Source organism: Poecile atricapillus, chromosome 1 (assembly GCF_030490865.1).
Source record: "Poecile atricapillus isolate bPoeAtr1 chromosome 1, bPoeAtr1.hap1, whole genome shotgun sequence".
NCBI lineage: Eukaryota > Metazoa > Chordata > Aves > Passeriformes > Paridae > Poecile > Poecile atricapillus.
In genome coordinates this window covers 164,273,119-164,292,199 of record NC_081249.1, presented here as the reverse complement: position 1 = coordinate 164,292,199, position 19,081 = coordinate 164,273,119, and the positions used below count along the sequence as shown (strand labels likewise).

The 19,081-nt window shown below is 45.2% G+C and overlaps 1 protein-coding gene across 7 annotated transcripts in view; it reads left to right on the top strand.

Annotated features, from left to right (window-relative positions):
• The window catches only part of FOXN3 (forkhead box N3), a 205,468-nt gene that overhangs the window by 62,242 nt on the left and 124,145 nt on the right, over nt 1-19,081 (top strand). For 5 of the 7 annotated variants that reach the window (XM_058831310.1, XM_058831301.1, XM_058831260.1 and 2 more), the window contains one exon: nt 13,099-13,655. In XM_058831310.1, coding sequence (XP_058687293.1) covers nt 13,113-13,655 — 543 coding nt within the window. In that variant the 5' untranslated portion in view covers nt 13,099-13,112. Of the gene's footprint in view, nt 1-5,504; nt 5,642-10,236; nt 10,473-13,098; nt 13,656-19,081 lie in introns of those variants that run through there. The other 2 variants (XM_058831285.1, XM_058831270.1) reach the window with 2 other exon arrangements.

The window sequence follows — 19,081 nt, the reverse complement described above, 5'->3', positions numbered from 1 at the left end:
CTGGGATCTGAGGAACCCTCTCAGGTGACCTCTTAGGTCAAAGCCATCCAGGGCACTCTCAGCAAGAGTAGTGGCATTGACCTGTCAATAGATTCACCGACGCTTGTAGCCAAGTTTTGACTTTGTTGCACTCAGTTAAAAGCTGTCCCTCCGGTTTGTTTGCTGATCCTCCCCCAGATTTGGCTTTCCTGTGATTATGTAGCCAGCTGTAGTTTGTTATTATTTAGACCGAACCATGCCTTGGGCAAAACTGACATCACTGCTGGGCCTCATTAGGGAAATGAGGAGCAGGGTGTGGGGAGTTGGCTGTAGGAAGTGCCACTGTTTCCCACCGCTGAACTGGGAGGTGAACACCCCTTGCCAGGCAGGTTAGTGGGGTCTGTGGTTTCAATGTAGTCCTTTGCCACCACCCTGTAGTTACAGGAGGGGTAGGAGGCTCACTAGGTGGAATGCCTTGGTTTCAGCTGGGATAGAGTTAATTTCTTCCTAGCAGCTGGTGGAGGTCTGTGTTTTGTATTTAATATAAAAATTATATTGATAAGACACTGATGTTTTAGGTGTTGCAGTGCTTACCCTAAGTCAAGGATATTTCAGATATTTCACTGTTCTGACAGTGAGCAGGTCCAGAAATAAACTGGAAGGGAGCACAGCCAGGATAGGTGACCCAAACTGGCCAAAGGGATATGCCATGCCATCAAACGTCATGCTCAGTGTGGGGGGAGATCGCTGCCAGGGGCTGATCACTGCAGGGGTACAGGCTGCACATCAGTCAGCAGGTGGTGAGCAATTACATTGTACATCACTTGTTCATCTATTATTATTACTATTACCTTTATTTCAGTCATTAAATTGCTCTTAATTCTTGAGCGTTATCTTTTTCTAGTTTTCCTTCCCATTCCAACTGGGGCTGGGGAGCAGTGAGTAAGTGGCTGTGTGGGACTTAGCTGCTGGCTGGGGTTAAAACACAACAGCTTTTGAAAAGTCAACATGCATGCTATATGATGTAGGCTGCTCCATTGCTGTCTTGTGTTTGCTTTTTTCTAACCACCATTTTAAAGAGCAGTTACTAACGGGGCAACATGGTTTCTGTGCATCTCTGGTAATTCCAGAATCATGGATTTAAATAAATGAAGACTAATCACATAGTTGTTGGTAGGTGATAAAGTCCCTGTCTTCAAATAGTGCAGAATTTCTTCATCTGCTTAGTTACATTGACAGTTTGGAAGAAAGAGAGTGATTAGTGAAATCTGGAATAATTATTTCATTTGCAAACTTCTTTTGCTAACCATTTTTCTTTTCTTGTGTTTAAATATCACCTTGATGTTGCCTTTACTTTACCTTACTTTATACCCTACTGGACTTTAGCTATGTAATTCCTGGCTTTCCCTTTTATCTAGTTGTTCCCGACCTTTGGAGTTGATTGTGTAACCAGAGGTGTAAGTTATGTTTTCCCACTAAAGATCAGACATGTCATATAAGACATTGTCTTCAATGTCGCTCTGTAGTTCACTGTCTTGCTAGTTCAACCTGCAACAAGTTACTAAAGTTAACTTATAAATAGTGTGAGTAATTTATCTGATGAAGAAAAGTATTGTTTGAAGAGAGTAAATGCCTGTTCTAGCCACCACAGCAGCAAACTCCACCACTCATGCTGTTAACATCCAACCATTATCTGCCTCTTATTTCATCCTAAACAGGATAGCAAAAGCATTCTTACAAATGTACTGTTTCTAAACATATCAAAAGCTTTCTTGGATCAGCACCTAAGAAATGAAACTGTGGGGTTTTTTTAGACCTCAGTTTTTATTTTGGCACAAATTATAGATGTTCACAGAAATATCAATAAGTGTAGGCTCTGGAGATGGGCTGCTTCTCATTACACATGCATGTGCTATTGTCTTCCTACTTCTTTAGACCTGGCCTTCATTTTGAGGTCAGACTTTAATTTCTGAAGAATGTAATTTAAAGCTATGTATAGTGCTTTGTGATTACCTGGAACTACTAAAGAAAAAGACTTGGCAGTGGCAAAATAAATATGTAGGAGCTGTAGCTGCCTTAACTCTGCAGAGGTAGTAAAAAAGAAAGTCTAAACATCTTAGTTATTTTAACAAGGGGGTAGAAGTGAAGTGTCTGTTGCATTGCAAAAAGTTTTACAGGCAGAAGTTGACAATGCAGGAGGCTCCTGCTCCCTGTATTTAAAGTTTACTTTGCCATTTGTCTTGAGTGGGTTCAGTGTTGTAGTGAATAATTTATAGGCAGTATGAATGAGCTCATTAGTCACCTTTTCAGAGTTTAAGTGAGTTTTGTGGTTGTCATTACATGGGTCTTCTGTTCACAGGAATGACAAAAGGACTGCTCGGGTGGCTGCCTGTGCTGGCACAGCCCCGACTGGCCTGTCTGCTGCTGAAACCCCAGCTCTGCTGCCCAGCAGTGGTCCAGTAACCTGCAGGGCCTTTTCCAGGGATAGCTTATTTCTTTTTTCTTCATGTGGTGTTTGGTTTGATATTGTGTTGTTTTTATGTTGGTGGTGTTTTTGTTGCGAAAAAGAATATTGAAGATTATGTGACAGGTGATGTGGAAAAAGTAAAACCTCCTATTTGCATACAAGCAATAAGTGACTTTTCTCCTCAAATGTTCTAAAAATTTTGTTACAGCCTGTCTTGATTTGGGCTGCGATGGAGTTAATTTTCTTCCTAGTAGCTGATACAATGCTGTGGTTTGGATTTATTATGGGAATGACATTGGTAACATGCTGCTGGTTTAGTTGTTACTGTGCAGTGCTTAGCCTAAGTCAAGGGCTTTTCAGTTTCCCATGCTCTGCTGGCAAGCAGGTGCACAAGAAGCTGAGAGAGAGCACAGCCAGGACAGCTGACTGCAACTGGCCAAAGGGATAATCCATATCAAAGAGCATCATGGCCAGTAGATAAACTGGGGGAGTTGGCTGCAAAGGGCTGATCACTGCAGGGGTACAGCCTGGGCATCGCTCAGCAGGTGCAATTGTATTGTCCATAATATTTTTCGTCCATCTTGGGATTTGTTTCTCTCTCTGTCCCCCTGTCTCATATCTTCCTTTTCACTACTACTATTAATGTAATATTGTGCTTTATTTCATTTATTAAGCTGTTCTTATCTCACCTGACAGGTTTTATGTTTTTGTGATTCTCCTCATTCCACCGGGGTGGGAGGAGTGAGTAAGCACATACATAATACTTAGTTACTGGCTGGGCTTGAACCACAACATAGCCATAACATGTTTTTGTCCTTGAAATGCTTATGGAAGTGCTAAACTGTGCTGGAACTAGCTGAACCTAAGGAAAGGTCTTAACTATCAATGTTTACAAGACTGCAGATTGAAAAACATTCCCAAGATTATTTCATAGTGCTTCAGCAGCTGAGGCCCACCCCATCCTTGTGACATCCCTGTGAGAAAGCTGTGGAATGTGAAATTTGCCTGCAAAAAGTCTGTGAGGTGCCCAGATGCACCATACCTCCCAAATCACTGCAGCTGCTCACTGAAGTTACCTGTTGGCAGAAAGACTGGGCAGTGCCCGAAGGCCTGGCAGAATTTCATGTTCCAGTGAATAAGTCAGTCCATTACAATAATGCACTCGTGTCACTGTAGAGAAGCCGAAAGCTGCTTGCAGGGAAACCCAACTCACAGGACATGACTGTAGCAGCCAGGGGAGTGGTTCTTTTGCCACAGAAGTTGTTGCTGGGATGTGAGTACTTGAGCTGCGCTTTTTTGCTATGCCAGCTTTCCTCCTTCCTACCAAAATCTTGCTTACCTGCTCTGCCTGATGGCTGCTCTCCAGTTCAGCCTTGGAGGCCACCTCACTTGTGGCTGTGGAGGGGAACATAGGACAAGACAGAACCTTTCTGCAGATGGTACTGACTCTTTTTAGTCCTTCCACTGCCATTTTTCATTGCCTTCCATTCCTTACTTGTCTGGTGCTTTTGGTGGGCTGGTCTGTAGCACTAAAAACACACCAAGGATAGAAATCTGCTTATTCATTTTATGGCACTGAGCATGATTCCCATAGCCTGCACCCTCTCAGCATCTCTTTGCAAACACAATTGTAGGTCAGCACAGCCATGCTTGTGCTTTATCCCTGCACCACCTCATACAGGCTCTCATAGTTGTCTCTGCATTGTTGCAATCTGGGAATCTGAATTTCACAGGATTTCCTCCAGGAACAGTGTTCAAGAAATGTACAGGAAGAGTAGAGCCAAGTAGTGAGTAGAGGAAAGGACCCTGGAATATCCTGTACTACAAAAAGCTGGGAAACAAGCTGGGACTCACACAAGTATAGTTGTGGCTAGGAAATGCACCTGGCACAAGCAAATGGTCAGAGAATAATTGCCTTCTGGCTCATAGCAGTAGTGATGGTAAGCTACGTTTATCGTCAGTTGCCGAGAACTTCAGTTGATGAGGTGTGAACAGAAACTTCACTACCTGTGAGGTCCTGTTGCAAACTGAATTTTGCATGCATAGATACACAAATAAAAGACAAATTCATAAAATAATTGATGCAAAGTGAAGAGTTTGTATTCAGGAAAGCTGAGGCAGAATTTGAGATATTGGCTTGAAATAATTTTCTCTTAGTTTTAGAAATTCTACTTGGCAATGCAGTTTGGGAGCTTTATAAAAAGAACATGGTTTTCCATTGTCGTTTTCCCCAAAACCTCTGATCTTTACTTGTCTGGAATGTTGATTGCTGCTTTTCCTCCACACTGCTTTTGAGAAGACAAATACAGTTGATACCTGGTTCTGCCGATGACTTGTAAGTTTAATTTCACCTGCCAAGTGGTGAATACTGATGTTGAGATAGTGCCAGGCCACATCTTGTGGCATTACACCTTTACAACAATAGCAGTCTGAGTACCAAACTCCAGAACAGTTCTTTAATTTTTCAGTCTCTTTAAACACTGCAACTGTACTAGAAATACTGGCTTGTATTACAGTTAATGTATCAACTGAGCTAGGTGAATTCAGACCATTATAGCAGAAGACTCCAGTAAAGATATGTTTATCCCAGTGACATTTTGCTTTCCACTGACTAGGCTATTAAAATAAGCTTCACTGGCAGAAGCTTCCCTTTCCCAGTATGAGCTAGGTTTGTACTTGGGGTCCTTGTATGTTGGGTAATTACACTGTGAAAACATTTCTCATATGGACCTATTTTAACAAATATACGTAGGACAAATGAGTATGCATGATGCTCTCCCCTCACCACACTCATGCACAGAAACACAACTGCTGGTAGCTTCTCAGCTGTATATAATTTTAGTACTAAGTATACTCATTTTCCTAGAAACTGCAAGCATTACTACAATAGCCTTGTAAATGTGCATACATTAATTTGTAAAGGAGCTATTTAATAAAAACGGTGGATTTTATTGGAAGAAATTAATTTTATTTTAGCCTGTGAAACAGAAATGCTGTAGATAGTTTTGTTTACTCACACTTCTGACAAAGCTTTGTATTGGTGCTCCTTTTCTCACAGATTCAGTTCTGTTTCTGTTGGGTTTTGCCTGCTGGGGTAAATGAGAACTTGAAGACTAATTAAATGCAAGGCTGGGAAAATGCTTTGCAAATCTGATTCCGTGTTCTCAAATGAATGAGCAAAAGATGGATCTATTGGTAAGCTGGAATAAGCTGGGCCTTCACTGCATGTGCAGCTTATAGCTTAGTGCTTGCTGTGGGTGAAGAAAGGGGAGGGCATGCTTGCAAAAAGCTATGGGACGGGCAGGCAGGGTATGACTGCACTCAGAGCAGCTGGGAAGCCAGAGTTGCTCTCTTTCAGGGCAGCAGGTCACTGTTTGTCAGCCCATTAGGTGTGTTACCTCTGTATAGGGCAGAAACTCTAGCTGTTCTGGTACTGTTCCAGGAATTCAGACACAGCTGTTTCTCTGCCCCAAAAGCAGGCATAGTGCAAAAAACAAAACCAGGCTGGTCTGCTGTGGTTAAAAATAAAGAAGTGTTGATACTGCAGGAGAAGAATGCTGAGAACAGGAGTTGTGAAAGAGGAAATGGATAAACACATACTGTATTCATGATTTAGTTTCTGTAAGTTCTTGGAAGTGTTCAATGTGCTTGTGCTCTGTACAGGATTAAATCCATTGCCTCAGAGAAAATAGAAGATTAGAAATATCAAGGTTGATGGGGACACACCAGTCATTCTGCATGGGGAAGAGCTGACACAAAATTAGATGGTCAGTGTACAGGTGTCAGGACCTGAGCTGTGTCCCACACTGAGGCTCTGATCACTAGAGTCAGCAGCCCTGTGCACATCACTCTTTGAAAAGTACATCAGGACCCTTAAGAATTAGGAGGGTTTTTTTTCTACAGCTGCATGTCTAATTCTAAATCCTAACGAGCAAACTTTGCTGGCAAACTTGCAACAAACTTCAGGGAAGAAATCTGACTCTGATGTAGCGAGAATAAACATTGACAAGGACACCAGTCGATAAAGACATGGTAGTGGGAGACCAAGTTAGGAAGATGGGCTTAAAGGTGAAGATAGATAGTGCAGGACTGTTGAAGTGTGGCAGGTGAGGCCAGAAGGCAGAAAGTAGTATTTAGCAAGGTCATGTGACATGGTGTCCTGCTTTTGACTGGAACAGCGGTGCTGTATTTTTGGATTCACTATGAGAATTAATTTGTTTTCACACTAATGTTTTAGTTGTTGCTGTGCAGTGCTTGCCCTAAGTCAAGGACTTTTCAGTTTCCTGTGCTCTGACAGTGAGCAGTGCACAAGAAGCCAGGAGGGAGCATGGCCAGGACAGGGGACCTGAACTGGCCAAAGGAATTTTCTGAACCATACAGCATCATGCCCAGTACATAAACCGTGGGGGAATTGGCCAGGAGGGACCCATTACTTCTTAGGGATGAGCACGGCATCAGTCAGCAGGTGGTGAGCAAATGTATTGTGTATTATTTGTTCCTCTTGGGTGTTACTTCTCTTTCTGTCTTGTATCATTACTATCATCATCTTCATCATCATCTTTTATTTTGTTTGAATCATGAAACTATTCCTATCTCAACCCATGAGTTGAGGGTTTTTTGTTTGTTTTTTTATTCTGATTCCTCTCCTCACTGCGTGTGCGTGGTGGGGGGAGCAAGTGACTGTGTGGTATTTAGTTGCTATCTGGGGTTAAACCACAACACATGGTCATAATACTAGCAAAGAAAGATTTTCCCAGCAGAGATGGAGATTGAGGGGGGAAGATGAGCCCGTGAGCCCATGACCTTTGCTGTGCTTGTGTGCTTGATAGCTTGTGGGAAATTTTCAGGGATTCCAATCTAGAGGAGGATAAGAGATAAAGGAGTATAGGGAGATGGCTGGAAATCCTCATTAAATAAGATACTGCAACATCTGCAGTTGGTATTCTGAAATCTGAGTGGAAAGATTAGACTGTTGTATATTAGCCCACAAGGCTAAAGTGCAGCTCTGCACTGTTGGAACTTCTAACCAGCCCTCAGTACGGCAAGTACTTTGGTCTTGATGTACAAACAGTTTCATCTGTCTGAGTTGCAAATCTTATGCTAAATTAATCAGTATTATTGCTGTCTCAGAAATGGGGAAATCAACACCCTAATAAATTTGGGGGCTTGCCTGAGATTACAGTGAGTATTTAGTTACTTGATGGCCATACATTAATTGTTCTGCTGCTGCTGTAGTCTCTAAGTCAGCAGTTAATGTTCCTTCAATGGAGCTGCATGAGACTGTGTGCTCCTTAAATTAATTGTATTAGGTATTCCAGTGAAGAGTCAGAAGTTGGGGAACAGTCTTCCCAAGAGGCAAGATAGTGTTTACCTATCTTTAGTGTTTACCTGTTGCTGGTATTCTAGTGCCCTGCAAGTCAGCAGCTCCAGTTGCTGTTGAGCTCAGGGGTAAGTGTGAGCCAGGGAGAGGCTGCCCCACACTTCTGCCTCTCATGGGGAACCTCAGCAGGGAGCACCTGCGGGCAGTCTGCCCCCCTGCTCTCCTCACCTTCTCTGCCACCTGCCTGTGCTTGATCATGCCGGCTTTTCTGTCTGCACAGCAAGTATCTCACAGTGGCCCTTCAATGCAATCTCTAGTGTGCACTCTGGGGAAATTCCTACCTGCCATGGAAAAACCAGAAAGCTCTGAAACGGATCATATTCCACCAGTATTCATGGGGAATGTGGCCACTAATTCTGAACAGAAGTGAGCTGAATAGGATGCATACATTATGTATTCAGGGTATAATTTTCTTTGCATACTATCCTGCATCTCATGAGGTTTCCCCCTTCTCACTTCAGAAATACTTCTCATTAGCTGAATTCTTCTTGGTAGTCTTTCAAGACACTTGACTTTTACAAGTGATAATAAATGCAATAAATCTCCTTGCTTGCCAATAAAGAGGCATGTTGATTCACTCAGAAAAATGTCTGAAGCATTTGGAGTAAATTCAGGTGGGTGGAGTTATGACTTGATAATTTAGTTTGGGTTTGAAACCAAACGGCCATGAGATAAGAACTGTGTAAACTAATGGTCTTGCTGACTGTTAGAGCGTTAGGGCTGGTGGAGTCACAGGGCAGGACTGCCAGTGGGTAATGATGATACCCTGCTGCCTGATAGGTATTCTTCCCATTCTGCAATTCAGCTGCTGGTGTGTCTTGAAAATATGCAAGAATGTGAAATAGCAGTTCACTGGGTAGGGGAGGGAAAGCTATTGGCAAAAGAAGTCTTAGCTAGTTATGACAGGAATTTCTAGTTCCAGAGAATCAATGAAATGCTTCTTATCCCTGCATTTTGAGAATGAGGTGCTTGCCACTCTTATCTAAAACTCTGAATTTTGTGAGTGTTAAAGAGATTAAAGGAGGTAACCCATCCATTGGGAAATGATGCAGAATTCCCTAAAGGTCTTGAGGCAGCTGTTCTAACTTTTCTAAATAAAATAGATAAAATGTTTTCCTTCCTGGCTTAGTGACAATTACTGTGTCCAGGGAAGACGGCACTGGGAAGGATACCTGTATTTCTGACTTAAGTGATATTGTTTATACATTTCTGCAGCAGGCATTTTCTATAGCAAAAGGAAAATTTATTTTAAAGCATGCTAAATCTGCAAGCATTGTGTACCCAGAGGGAAAACGTATGATTTTTGTGGCCCAGCTATGAAACAATTCCGTGTACTTGTTTTGTGGGTAGACAGCGATACTTCAATTTTGCACTGCAAATCACTGAAGCTACCTGAGATCTGGCATGTAACATATAGGAGACAGTATGTTCAGCTAGTGCTGTCTAGACTGGACAACTTTATATTTAAATCAAGTTGACTCCCTTCAATTAGTTCAACTGATGGCAAGGGTTTTTTACTTAAGTTAATACTAGTTATGTGAGGGTATGATAGAGGAGAAAATGCACCGTTTTTCCTAATTGAGTCAAGCCTTTTTTTAGAGCAGATTTCTTTCAGGAAATATTTACACACACACACACACACACACACCCCCCTTCTCCCTCCACCCCCGGTCGGCAGTTGCTGCAGATTTCTGCAGTGACAGGGTTCTTTACTGTGCACCGCACACCCCAGCAGTGGCCGTAGTTTGGCGATGCCCGGAGCCAGCAGCAGAGCCGCCGTGCCCGGATCCCGCGCCTGTCGCTGCCCGCAGGGCCCGGCTCCCGCTCGCACAGCGGGGCCGGTGCCTGGCTCCGGCCGACGGACTCGTTTGTGCCGCCGGGTTCGCTCGTTTTCGGCAGGAATTACCTGCCGGTAAGGCACCTCCCTGCCGAGAGGGTGTTGAAAGATGCCTCCCTCGCTCCTCTTGCGGCAGAGGTAGAAGTAGGGCCCCGCTATGCTAAGCCGTGGGCTCCTGGGGCTCGTCGGTGTCTTCGGTGTACACCGCGGTTCAGCCGGGGTCGGTCTGGCCGGGCGAGGGGAAAGGAGACTCGCACAAGTGGGAGCGCCGCGGCTGCCGGTTCTCTGCGCATCAGGACTTCCCGAGCGCCTCCCGCCCGACCTCGGACACCCGCCCGCCCCCGGCCAGCGCCGCCGGCCCGGCACGACCCGGACGCCGAGCGGGGTCCAGGGTGGGCGAGCGCCCTGCAGGAGGGCACGGCCGGGTCCCCGCCGGCGGCCGGCAGGAACCACCGCCCTCCCCCACCGCCGGCGGCCCTCCCTTCCGCGGCTTCTCCCGTCGCGGCTGGCCCAGCCCACGTTTTCCCTCTCTCCCCTCCCTCCGTGGTCATGTGTCGCCTTTTTTGTTTGCAGTGGAAACAATTTCTCGCTCTCGGGCTCGCACCGAGGCGGACCGCTGCCCGTCGGGAGCGCGGGGCGGGCGTGAGGCAGGCGGGCCCCATGCAGGCGGCGGAGCCCCGTGCGCCGGGACCCCCGCGGCACCCCCGGGGCTCGGGCTGAGGCGGGGGCGCGCCATGCCCGGCTCCGTCAGATGAAACTTTGTGCCACTGCCATGAAGGGACCGCGGTGAAGCCGCCGCCTCCCGCCAGGTAAGTTGCTGCTGTTGCTGTTGTTGTTGTTGTTGGCGGGGGTCGTGCGGGGCGGCGCGGGCCGGCCGCGGGGAGCGGCGCGGTGCAGTCCCGCCCGGTTCGGCCCGGCACCGCGCCACAACTTGGTCGGGAGTTATGTGCGCGGCCCGGCGTGCGCGCCGCCGTGACCCCGCCGAGCCCGGCCGTGCCCGCGCCGCGGGGCCGCGCCCGGCCCGAGCTCGTCCCGCCGGGGGTTCCGGCAGCGCCCGCGCGAGGACCTCGGGGCACGCGCGCGCACGTGCAGCGGGGCGCGCGGGGCCGCGCGGGCCGGTGACACCTGGCCGGCATTGGCGGGGTGCGCGGCGCGCGCCGCCCGGCCCGAGGAGCCCCGGTCGCCTGGCAACGCCATTGATTGGCTGCGGCCGCGGCCAATGGGCGCCCGCTCTCCCGCCCGGCGGGTGCGGTGGGAGCGCGGGCGGGGCGCTCGCCCCGGTGCGCCCCCCCCCGGCCGCGGCGGGAGCGTGTGCGGGGCGCGTCCGCCGGAGCCCCCGCGGGTTAAACGCGTTTGTCCGGCCGTGGACTCGGCCGTCACCGGCGCTCCTTTGTCTGTCGGTGGGGCGCCGCTGCAGCCGCCATGGGCCTCGCTGCGCCCCCCCCGTCCCTCCCCCCCCGGTGTGGCCTCAGTCGGGCCCCGCCGCCGCGGGGGCTGCCCCGGGCACCCCGCCCGCCCGCCCGCGGCGGCCCCGCTGGGAGCCGCTCTTTGGCCGGGCGCCGCCGGACTTCCCTGCCGGCTCTCCGTGCCGGCCCGAGGGGGCTCCGCGGGGCCGCGGCCGCCCGGTCACCCCCGCTGCCTGGAGCGGGGAGAGGGAGACGAGGGAAAAAAATCATGAAGTGATACGGCCCTTTGGGAGGATAGTAGCAAATAAGGAAATTAAACAGAAAGAGAGCAGCATGTTGTCATAGCAACAGTGCAATTAAATTACTTTACTGTCAGCCATCATATAATTTTCCTGTTTGGAAGCTCATGGGACGGAACTTCCATTTGGAGTCAAAGTTGAGTGTGCGGTGTAGGTAGGCAGTGCCAGTGCCCCTGGACGCTGTCGATTCCCTTGTTTACCTTCTGGTTGCGCTGGATGCAGTTTTGAAAACTAGGAAGTGGGGCGGACGCATGCTTGGCCTCCTGGTGTTTATATTTGCCTCGGCATTTTTTCCTTTTCCAGATACTTACTCATGTAAAACTGCACATTTTCACTGAACACGTTGAGTGTATTGATGGGTTTCTGTGCAGAAAAGTTTGTGTGTTTCATTTTCAGTAAATATATGCTTTGTTGTAACTTCTTTATAGAAAGACCCGAAGAACATAAAAGTTTTCATTTTTGCCCATTTATGACAGCTAAATTAAAGTCTGTTATTTCTCTTTCCCATAATGGCTGTATTTTTCTATTTTTCCCTGCAGATAGATAGTTCATTCTGTTGTTACCTGTAGGGTTTTTTTGCCTTTCATTTACAGTATCGACTGTGTGACTGCATGACTTCAGGTAGCTGCTATGGTTATATTTTAGGTACAGGGAATAATTTTGGTTTTGTTCAGTGTTTGCTCAGAAAGTTTCTTCCATTTAAATTATGTTATTAACTCCGTCCGCTTTTTGTTTCACTTCTGTTCATGTCTCCAGACCTATTTCCTGGCAGTTTGACTATATGTTGAAGCTAAGGGACCCTGTCTCCTGCTTCTGAAGAGGAATTATTGGGCTCACCGGCTTCTCTGTAATTGGGCAGGGACAATCAAACTTTACTTTGCTTCTGAAGTGCTCGAGTCATGCCAAATGTTAGTGCTCACAGGTGTCCCCCCAGGGCCTGCTGGTGCAGTACCCTCAGCAGCTCATCCCACCTCTCCCAGGCTGTCGTTGAGCATTACAGAGGTCCTTCTGACTCTTGTTTTCTATTGTGTTTGAAATAAGTTCAGCTTATGTTAAAATCTTCTCTTGTTTGCATACATTCTTAAAGTGCTCTATTGCTCTGGCACTTGTTTCTCTATTTCTTGGCCCTGGGCCCAAAACTACCTGGTGTTGCTTTCCCTCCTACTTTCTCCTGACCTTGCTGGTTGTGAAGTTCTGCTCTCATTTTCTGGTTTTGGTGCAACCAAGTCAGATTGGATGTTTGTCTGCCTAGGCCTTTAGCCAGAGTGATTTTAATCATGGTGCTGTTGTATTGTCCTCAAATCTGAAACAGCTGAAATTAATCTGAAGCAACTGGCCGTAAGTCACTCTTCTCCTTTTTTTTTTTTTTTTTTCCCCAGTTCACATCCTTATTAAAGTGGTACAATTGGAGTATTCAATGGTTTGAAAACACTGTTTCCTCTTTAAAGAGACATGGTTTGGAATTTCCTGTGTGGGGCTTCATGTGCCTGCAGAACTGAGGTGTATCTGGATTATGATCTTATTCCCTCAACTGAAATTTCTTCTCTTGTGCTGATTTTAGATTATTTTACTCAACTGTTGTGTATGAGTGTTATGTGAAACTGTCATGTTTAATACAGATGGCAAAAGGCCAGGTGACCAGTTAGGGAAAAGCTCAAAATGTTACACAGGATCTTTTTATGAGCTAACTTTTCTCTCTTTCTCCCTTTTCTTTGGATTCACTCTCCCAGGAGCTGCTGTCTAAATGGGTCCAGTCATGCCTCCCAGTAAGAAGCCAGAGGGCTCAGGAATTAGTGTTCCCAGTGGATTGAGCCAGCGTTATCAAGATAGTGATTTATCAAAGGCACTTCATGATGATGAGGACCTAGATTTCTCTTTGCCTGCCATCAGATTAGATAAAGGGGCCATGGAAGATGAAGAACTAACTAATTTGAACTGGTTACATGAGAGCAAGAACTTGCTGAAAAGCTTTGGGGACTCGGTGTTAAGGAGCGTTAGCCCTGTTCAGGACATTGGTGATGACACACCGCCGTCTCCTGCCCACTCTGACATGCCCTACGATGCCAAGCAGAACCCCAACTGCAAACCTCCTTATTCCTTTAGCTGCCTCATATTTATGGCCATTGAGGATTCACCAACCAAAAGACTGCCCGTAAAGGATATATACAACTGGATCTTGGAACACTTTCCATATTTTGCAAATGCACCCACTGGATGGAAAAATTCTGTGAGACATAATCTGTCCTTGAATAAGTGTTTTAAGAAAGTGGACAAAGACCGAAGTCAGGTGAGTTTGGAACCATGGAAACCTATCTGGCTCTGAAAATAATCACCTGCTAATCCCAGAATATGTCCTTAACAATGAAATACAGAATATGCAACCCTGTGCCTGGTAACGTAATTGATTAAGTTCAGAGAGCCAGCATTTCTTTAACATTGCTCATTCTGATTTTATTAAATTCATTGTCTAGACATCTGTAAGAAAGTGTTCAGTGTGTGTGTGTGTGTTTTCCCCCCAGCTGGTGTCTTCAGGCGTAGTGGTTAAATATTGTTTTTAGCCATCATGCTGTGGTAATGGTTTCCAGCTATACTAGATGAATGTAATCATGTTATAAATAGGCTGCTTGCTGTTCTTGGCTTATACAAATGTATAGTGAAAGGGTATGCCTTATGTAAGAGTCTATTGCTATTGCCCTGGTCTGTGTTGTAATCCAAAAAAACTTTTCTTTCTTTTACACAAGGGGAGTAATGGTGATGAAGCCTTGCTCCATTTCAAGGGAATTTCAGAGAAACTCTTTGAGGAGAGGAGACAGGTCTGGATTCAAAGGTGAAGGTTACCATTCACCAAAATTTCTGGTGTTCTTTGGGCTCATGTAACTTCTGCAGCTGATGCAGAGCAGAAGCTCTGGGAGCACATCTTTGCTTTTGGATCTCGCTTGTTGTCTCCTGGTTTCATTGCTGATTCCCTGGCGGCATCTACACAGAGGCTGTGTGCAGGGGAATGAGGAAGTGAGTGGGGCAGTGGGGCAGTCTGTTGAATAGCCTTCTATTCTGTCAGTCTGCCTGGGAGCAGGAATCAATTTTCAAAGGGAACCTTCTCAAGAAGAAGTGGACTGGATGAATCTTTGGCAAAGTATGAGTATACAAATAAAAATACCGGCCTGCAGATTAACTTCAGAGGCCTTCTCACAAGTTTGGGAAATAAATAGTAGGTAAAATCACATCGCTCGTGGTCTGTCTCTAAAACTGGCTGAAGATCAGAAAGTGAACGATTTCCCCTGGCAGAAACAATAGATGAACTTAGCTTTTGTATTTCAGTGAGTTTTAAATGCCATGATTGTCTTGTTACCCTGAAACTAAACTTCTCTTGGTGGTGCTGTTCTCCCTGTTTTGTGTGCAATTTAACTAACTTAATAGAAGCTCAAGTAACTCTAGAGGAAGAGTCACACACTATCCTAAACTAGCAACTTTTCATTTTAGATGAGTTAACTTTCTTTTCTACAGACCTTTAATTTTTAAAAGATTGACACGTCTATAGTTTTTTCTTTCTTTCTAAAAAGTATTATTACCTAGAATCTACTGTCCTCATATTGCTGCTCACACACTGTATGTTTATATTTTTATCAATTAATTGCGGTGAAAGCTCATGTGTGAGATTAAAAAAACCTGTTCCCAAACTGGATCTTGTTTTCTGTAAGCCAGAGTCTTAAATTCTGGTTTGGAAGTGAGACTATAATAAGAAATGCCACAACAGATTTTTATGACCCTGTCCCAGACTGTAAGAAGTCTTCACACAATGTGTTTAAAACCCCACCAAAATATGGTAACTGGCAAGGCATTTGTTTAACTTCACCATTTGTGTTTTATTCTGTCCCTCTTCCTCTGTTTTCAAGTTGATTATTTAGATTTCAGCTTCCTTCCTATGAGGAATTTATGTTCATGTCTATCTGTCAAATATCCGGCCATCCACTGAGCTCATCTGAACAATACCACACTGCGCTGCTGCTCCGTGGAGAGGTGGCGCAGCACAATGCATGACTGGTCACCCACGTCTCAAATTTGTGATTACGGCCGTGGTTACACAGCTAGACAACAAGGTGTGGTGGGAGGCCTTGCCTGTATGATTCACAAGGTGGAGTTAATTCCAGGAAAATCCCAGATTTTGAGAAAGAATTTCTTCCACTTCCTGAAGGTGCTAATAACTGCGGGTAGCCAGCTTTAAGGTGAATGAGATGGGAATCTCAAATGTAAAATGCACCACAGCAGGTCATTCAAGTCCCTGCTGGGTTTTACCTTGTCTCCTGGCCAAGGGATGTGGCAGACAGAGTCCTGAGTGCAGAGTTGGCCCTGGGTCAGAGTTGCTGGATCAGGTGCTTGACAGCTAATTGCGGACTTGGAAAGCAGTAAATGTCAACGGATGGCTTTGAAAATACCTTCGTGTGTGTGCACGAACATTAGGGATTGATTTGGTACTTTGCAGCAAATATCTCTGCTGTTCAGAAGGAAGGTGTCCATCTAAAGGGTTCTCTGGTTTTGGTATGGGGCTTGGGGCAGGGAAAAGATGGGCTTTCATCCGTAACGAATCACTTTATGCTACTTCTCCTTTGCAGACAGTTTTTGCAAATTGCAGGGTTGGGGTCTTCCTGTTTTACTGGTTTTGCATGGAAAAAAGAAAAAACCAGCATTTAACAAATGGCATGTTATGAAATATTAGCAAGATGGGCTCTGAAACATGTACAGTATGGGGGGAAGGAGTTAATCAGTGCTGAGAATTGCAGGCATTTGCCAGTTGATGTGCACATACTAAACATACTAAACACATAACTGTGTTATTTAACATATTTAACACATGTGTACATAAACACATACTAAAAAGCTCTAGAAGCTTTTCCTCTCATAGTTGTGCTTTCCAGTGTTTGTTTATATAGTCTTTCAGTAATAATTTTACTCAAAAAAGTTCTGCTGAACACTTAATTCTTTTTTGAAATCCCTCTGCATAGTAGTTTTCTCAGTCTTGAGTTCCACTAGTTTATATTCATGGGGTTAAATATGCATCTAATAGTCTGCAGCTTATTTTTGCCCGCATATGAGTGCTTCAATTTCCTGATGTGAGGTCACTGTAATGGAGAGGGGAAAGAAAAAAAGACAGGTTTCATCACTTTGGTTTTTGACTTGCCCTGTCCTGCTGGTGCTTTTAGGTCTGGTGTGGAATGCTGGGAAAAGAGGATTTGTTTTTACATTGCTGCTATTCCACTTCAGCTGCAGTGCCACCAGGCTTACCTGGCAAACCAAAGGCCTGATTGTTCGTGTAACTGCGATGAGGCTGATCTGGATCGAGACAGAGAGCGGGGCTGAAGAAGGGAAAATGCTGAGCCCTCGATTGTACAAACCTCTTTGCATTGAGCTCAGCAGTTTAATAATAGTTGGCCAGTGTATGAAGTTATCACATGATGGGGAGTAGATACGGAGTTCCCTGGCTTTGTTTATACTGCCAGACCTGTGAATTCACTTGTTCAGATTAATCCTATTGTGAACGTACAGATCTAAATGTCCTGTAGTCTGCGTCCCACTTAGTACAGCCCGTTAGTCCATGACTTCCCTACCATCTGGTCCTTGGCTATAGAGAGGAATTTTTCTTGTATATGTGTCTCCATAGCAACGAGTTTGCAGTTGATATGGAAAGTAAGCAGTTGCCCTAGCAACGGAGTTACTGATGTGGCAGCTTCTCTGCTTGCAGGGAAAGGGCTAAGCTAGTTCAGACCCATTATGTAGGTTTGCTGTGATTATAGCTATGCCCACTAGTCCTGCTCGAGCTAAGGGACGGCTGAAAATTTTTGTTACAAGCCCTATTTTTGCCTCCCTTGAAAATCTGCTTTATTAGTTTATTTATTGGGATTCCTGCCTTGAACAAAGGCTGTTAGGATTGTCTTTCCAGGGTGTGTGATGTGTCTGTGCCTTTTATGAATTCAAACTTCCTCAGTCATCGTTATCAGATGAGGGGAAATGATGTTTGACCTTACTGGCTTCGTTGCAGTATTTTTGTCTCAGTGAACAGCCCACAGTTATAAAGGTTGGAGCTTTTGTCCCCATGCTCCTCTCTGCTATTCTGCTGTTTTTTTCCCTGATCTCTGCTTCTTTGGGCATCCATCCTATCAAGAGGGCTCCTCTTTGTGTCTGCTCTTCATTGTCTGAGATAGGGAAACACACACATGCTTCTGGCTGTGTGCATGCTGAAGAAATTCAAGTATCTGGAGGGTTTATTTGGCACTTATGCTGAGGGATGTCTTAATAAAAATGTAATGAGGGTAAAGGATATGTTTATGGGGATGGGAGAAGAAAATTCTCCTCGCTTGATGTGGAAGTTATTCTTAGAAGTACGTGGTCCATAACTGGGTCATGGAGATCCAGCCAGGCTCCTCCTCCGTCTGGAGCAGGCTCTGAGATCTGAGGACTCCTGAGTGGTCCTTGAGCTTTGCAAAAGCTGATGTCCAACTTCTCCTCGTCTAATGCACTGTCTCTCATAAGGACTCTGCCAGGGCATCTTGACAGGAGCCATGGGAAACCCTTGGGGCACGGGAGACTTTTCAGGAGAGCCTCCTGCAAATGTCTTTCCTCTATTGTGATTATATCTGGGCTTTTCACAGGTAAAATCCCGTGGAAAGATCAGTGCTACCTGGAGTGAGAGGAAAAGGACCCTGCTTGTTCTTTGTTAGAATCTCCTGATCCAATCTGCATATATACAAAGGTGAGGGAGACAGGACCCTGTCTTCCCTCTTTTAATGTCACTGAGAAGGTTTCCTGTGAAAGTTCAGTTTCACACCGGGGATAGAAATAATCTCCTCTGTTTTTAATGTTATCATCTAGACTGATCCAAATAACAGGAGTGTTAGCATTTCGCTGCATTTATAACATCTGGGGAAGCTAAAGTGAAAAAATGCTAAAAATCAAACCAAACAAAACAACACCTCAGATTCACGTTAAAGGCTTCATGTGATATGGACTCCATTAAAAACTTAGTGTCCTAAATAAGCTGGTGCAACTGTTATTTTAATTGTTAAACAGATATTTTATGGTTTTAAACTGGAATTCATCTAGTTTAATTCGAAATGTATTTTCTTATATTTTTGCCTGTTCATATGAAAAAGCTCTCTAATATTGAAAATTTTCTCATCAAATTGGTATGCAGAGAAACAAGGGTCATCTCTTTCTAGAGAAATCATAGAAGTCTCTAGAACCATACTGTAAATGGAGTTGCTGGATATTAGAAAAATTTATGGAGAACTTTCCTTGAACCCTTTCAGTTTTGTTTTCGAATTGCAAACCCTAGAATTATACAGAATATTTAAATAATAAGTTTCCTAAAGCTGTGCATGGAAATACCACTCTTCATTTCACTGGCTTCCAGCTGCTTGACTTTACATCAGGGCTAACTCTTAGCACTGGAATCTGCCTGAATTAACTGTTTTAGAGCTGTACAAAGAACAAGCAGTTCTTTTCAAGTAATAATGTGAGAGCTGGGAATATCCAGGGAATCCTCTGAACCTTATATCTAAGCTATTTGTGTTATCTTGCTCTAGTTAAGATAGCCTGCAGGCAAGTGCCCTGCTGTGTAACTGAGGTGTTGGTTGCAGCAGTGACAGGACACTGACCTACCAGAGGAGACTGGCCACTTAGGTTAAATAAACTGGACTAACTGGCCCTGTCTGTGCTCCT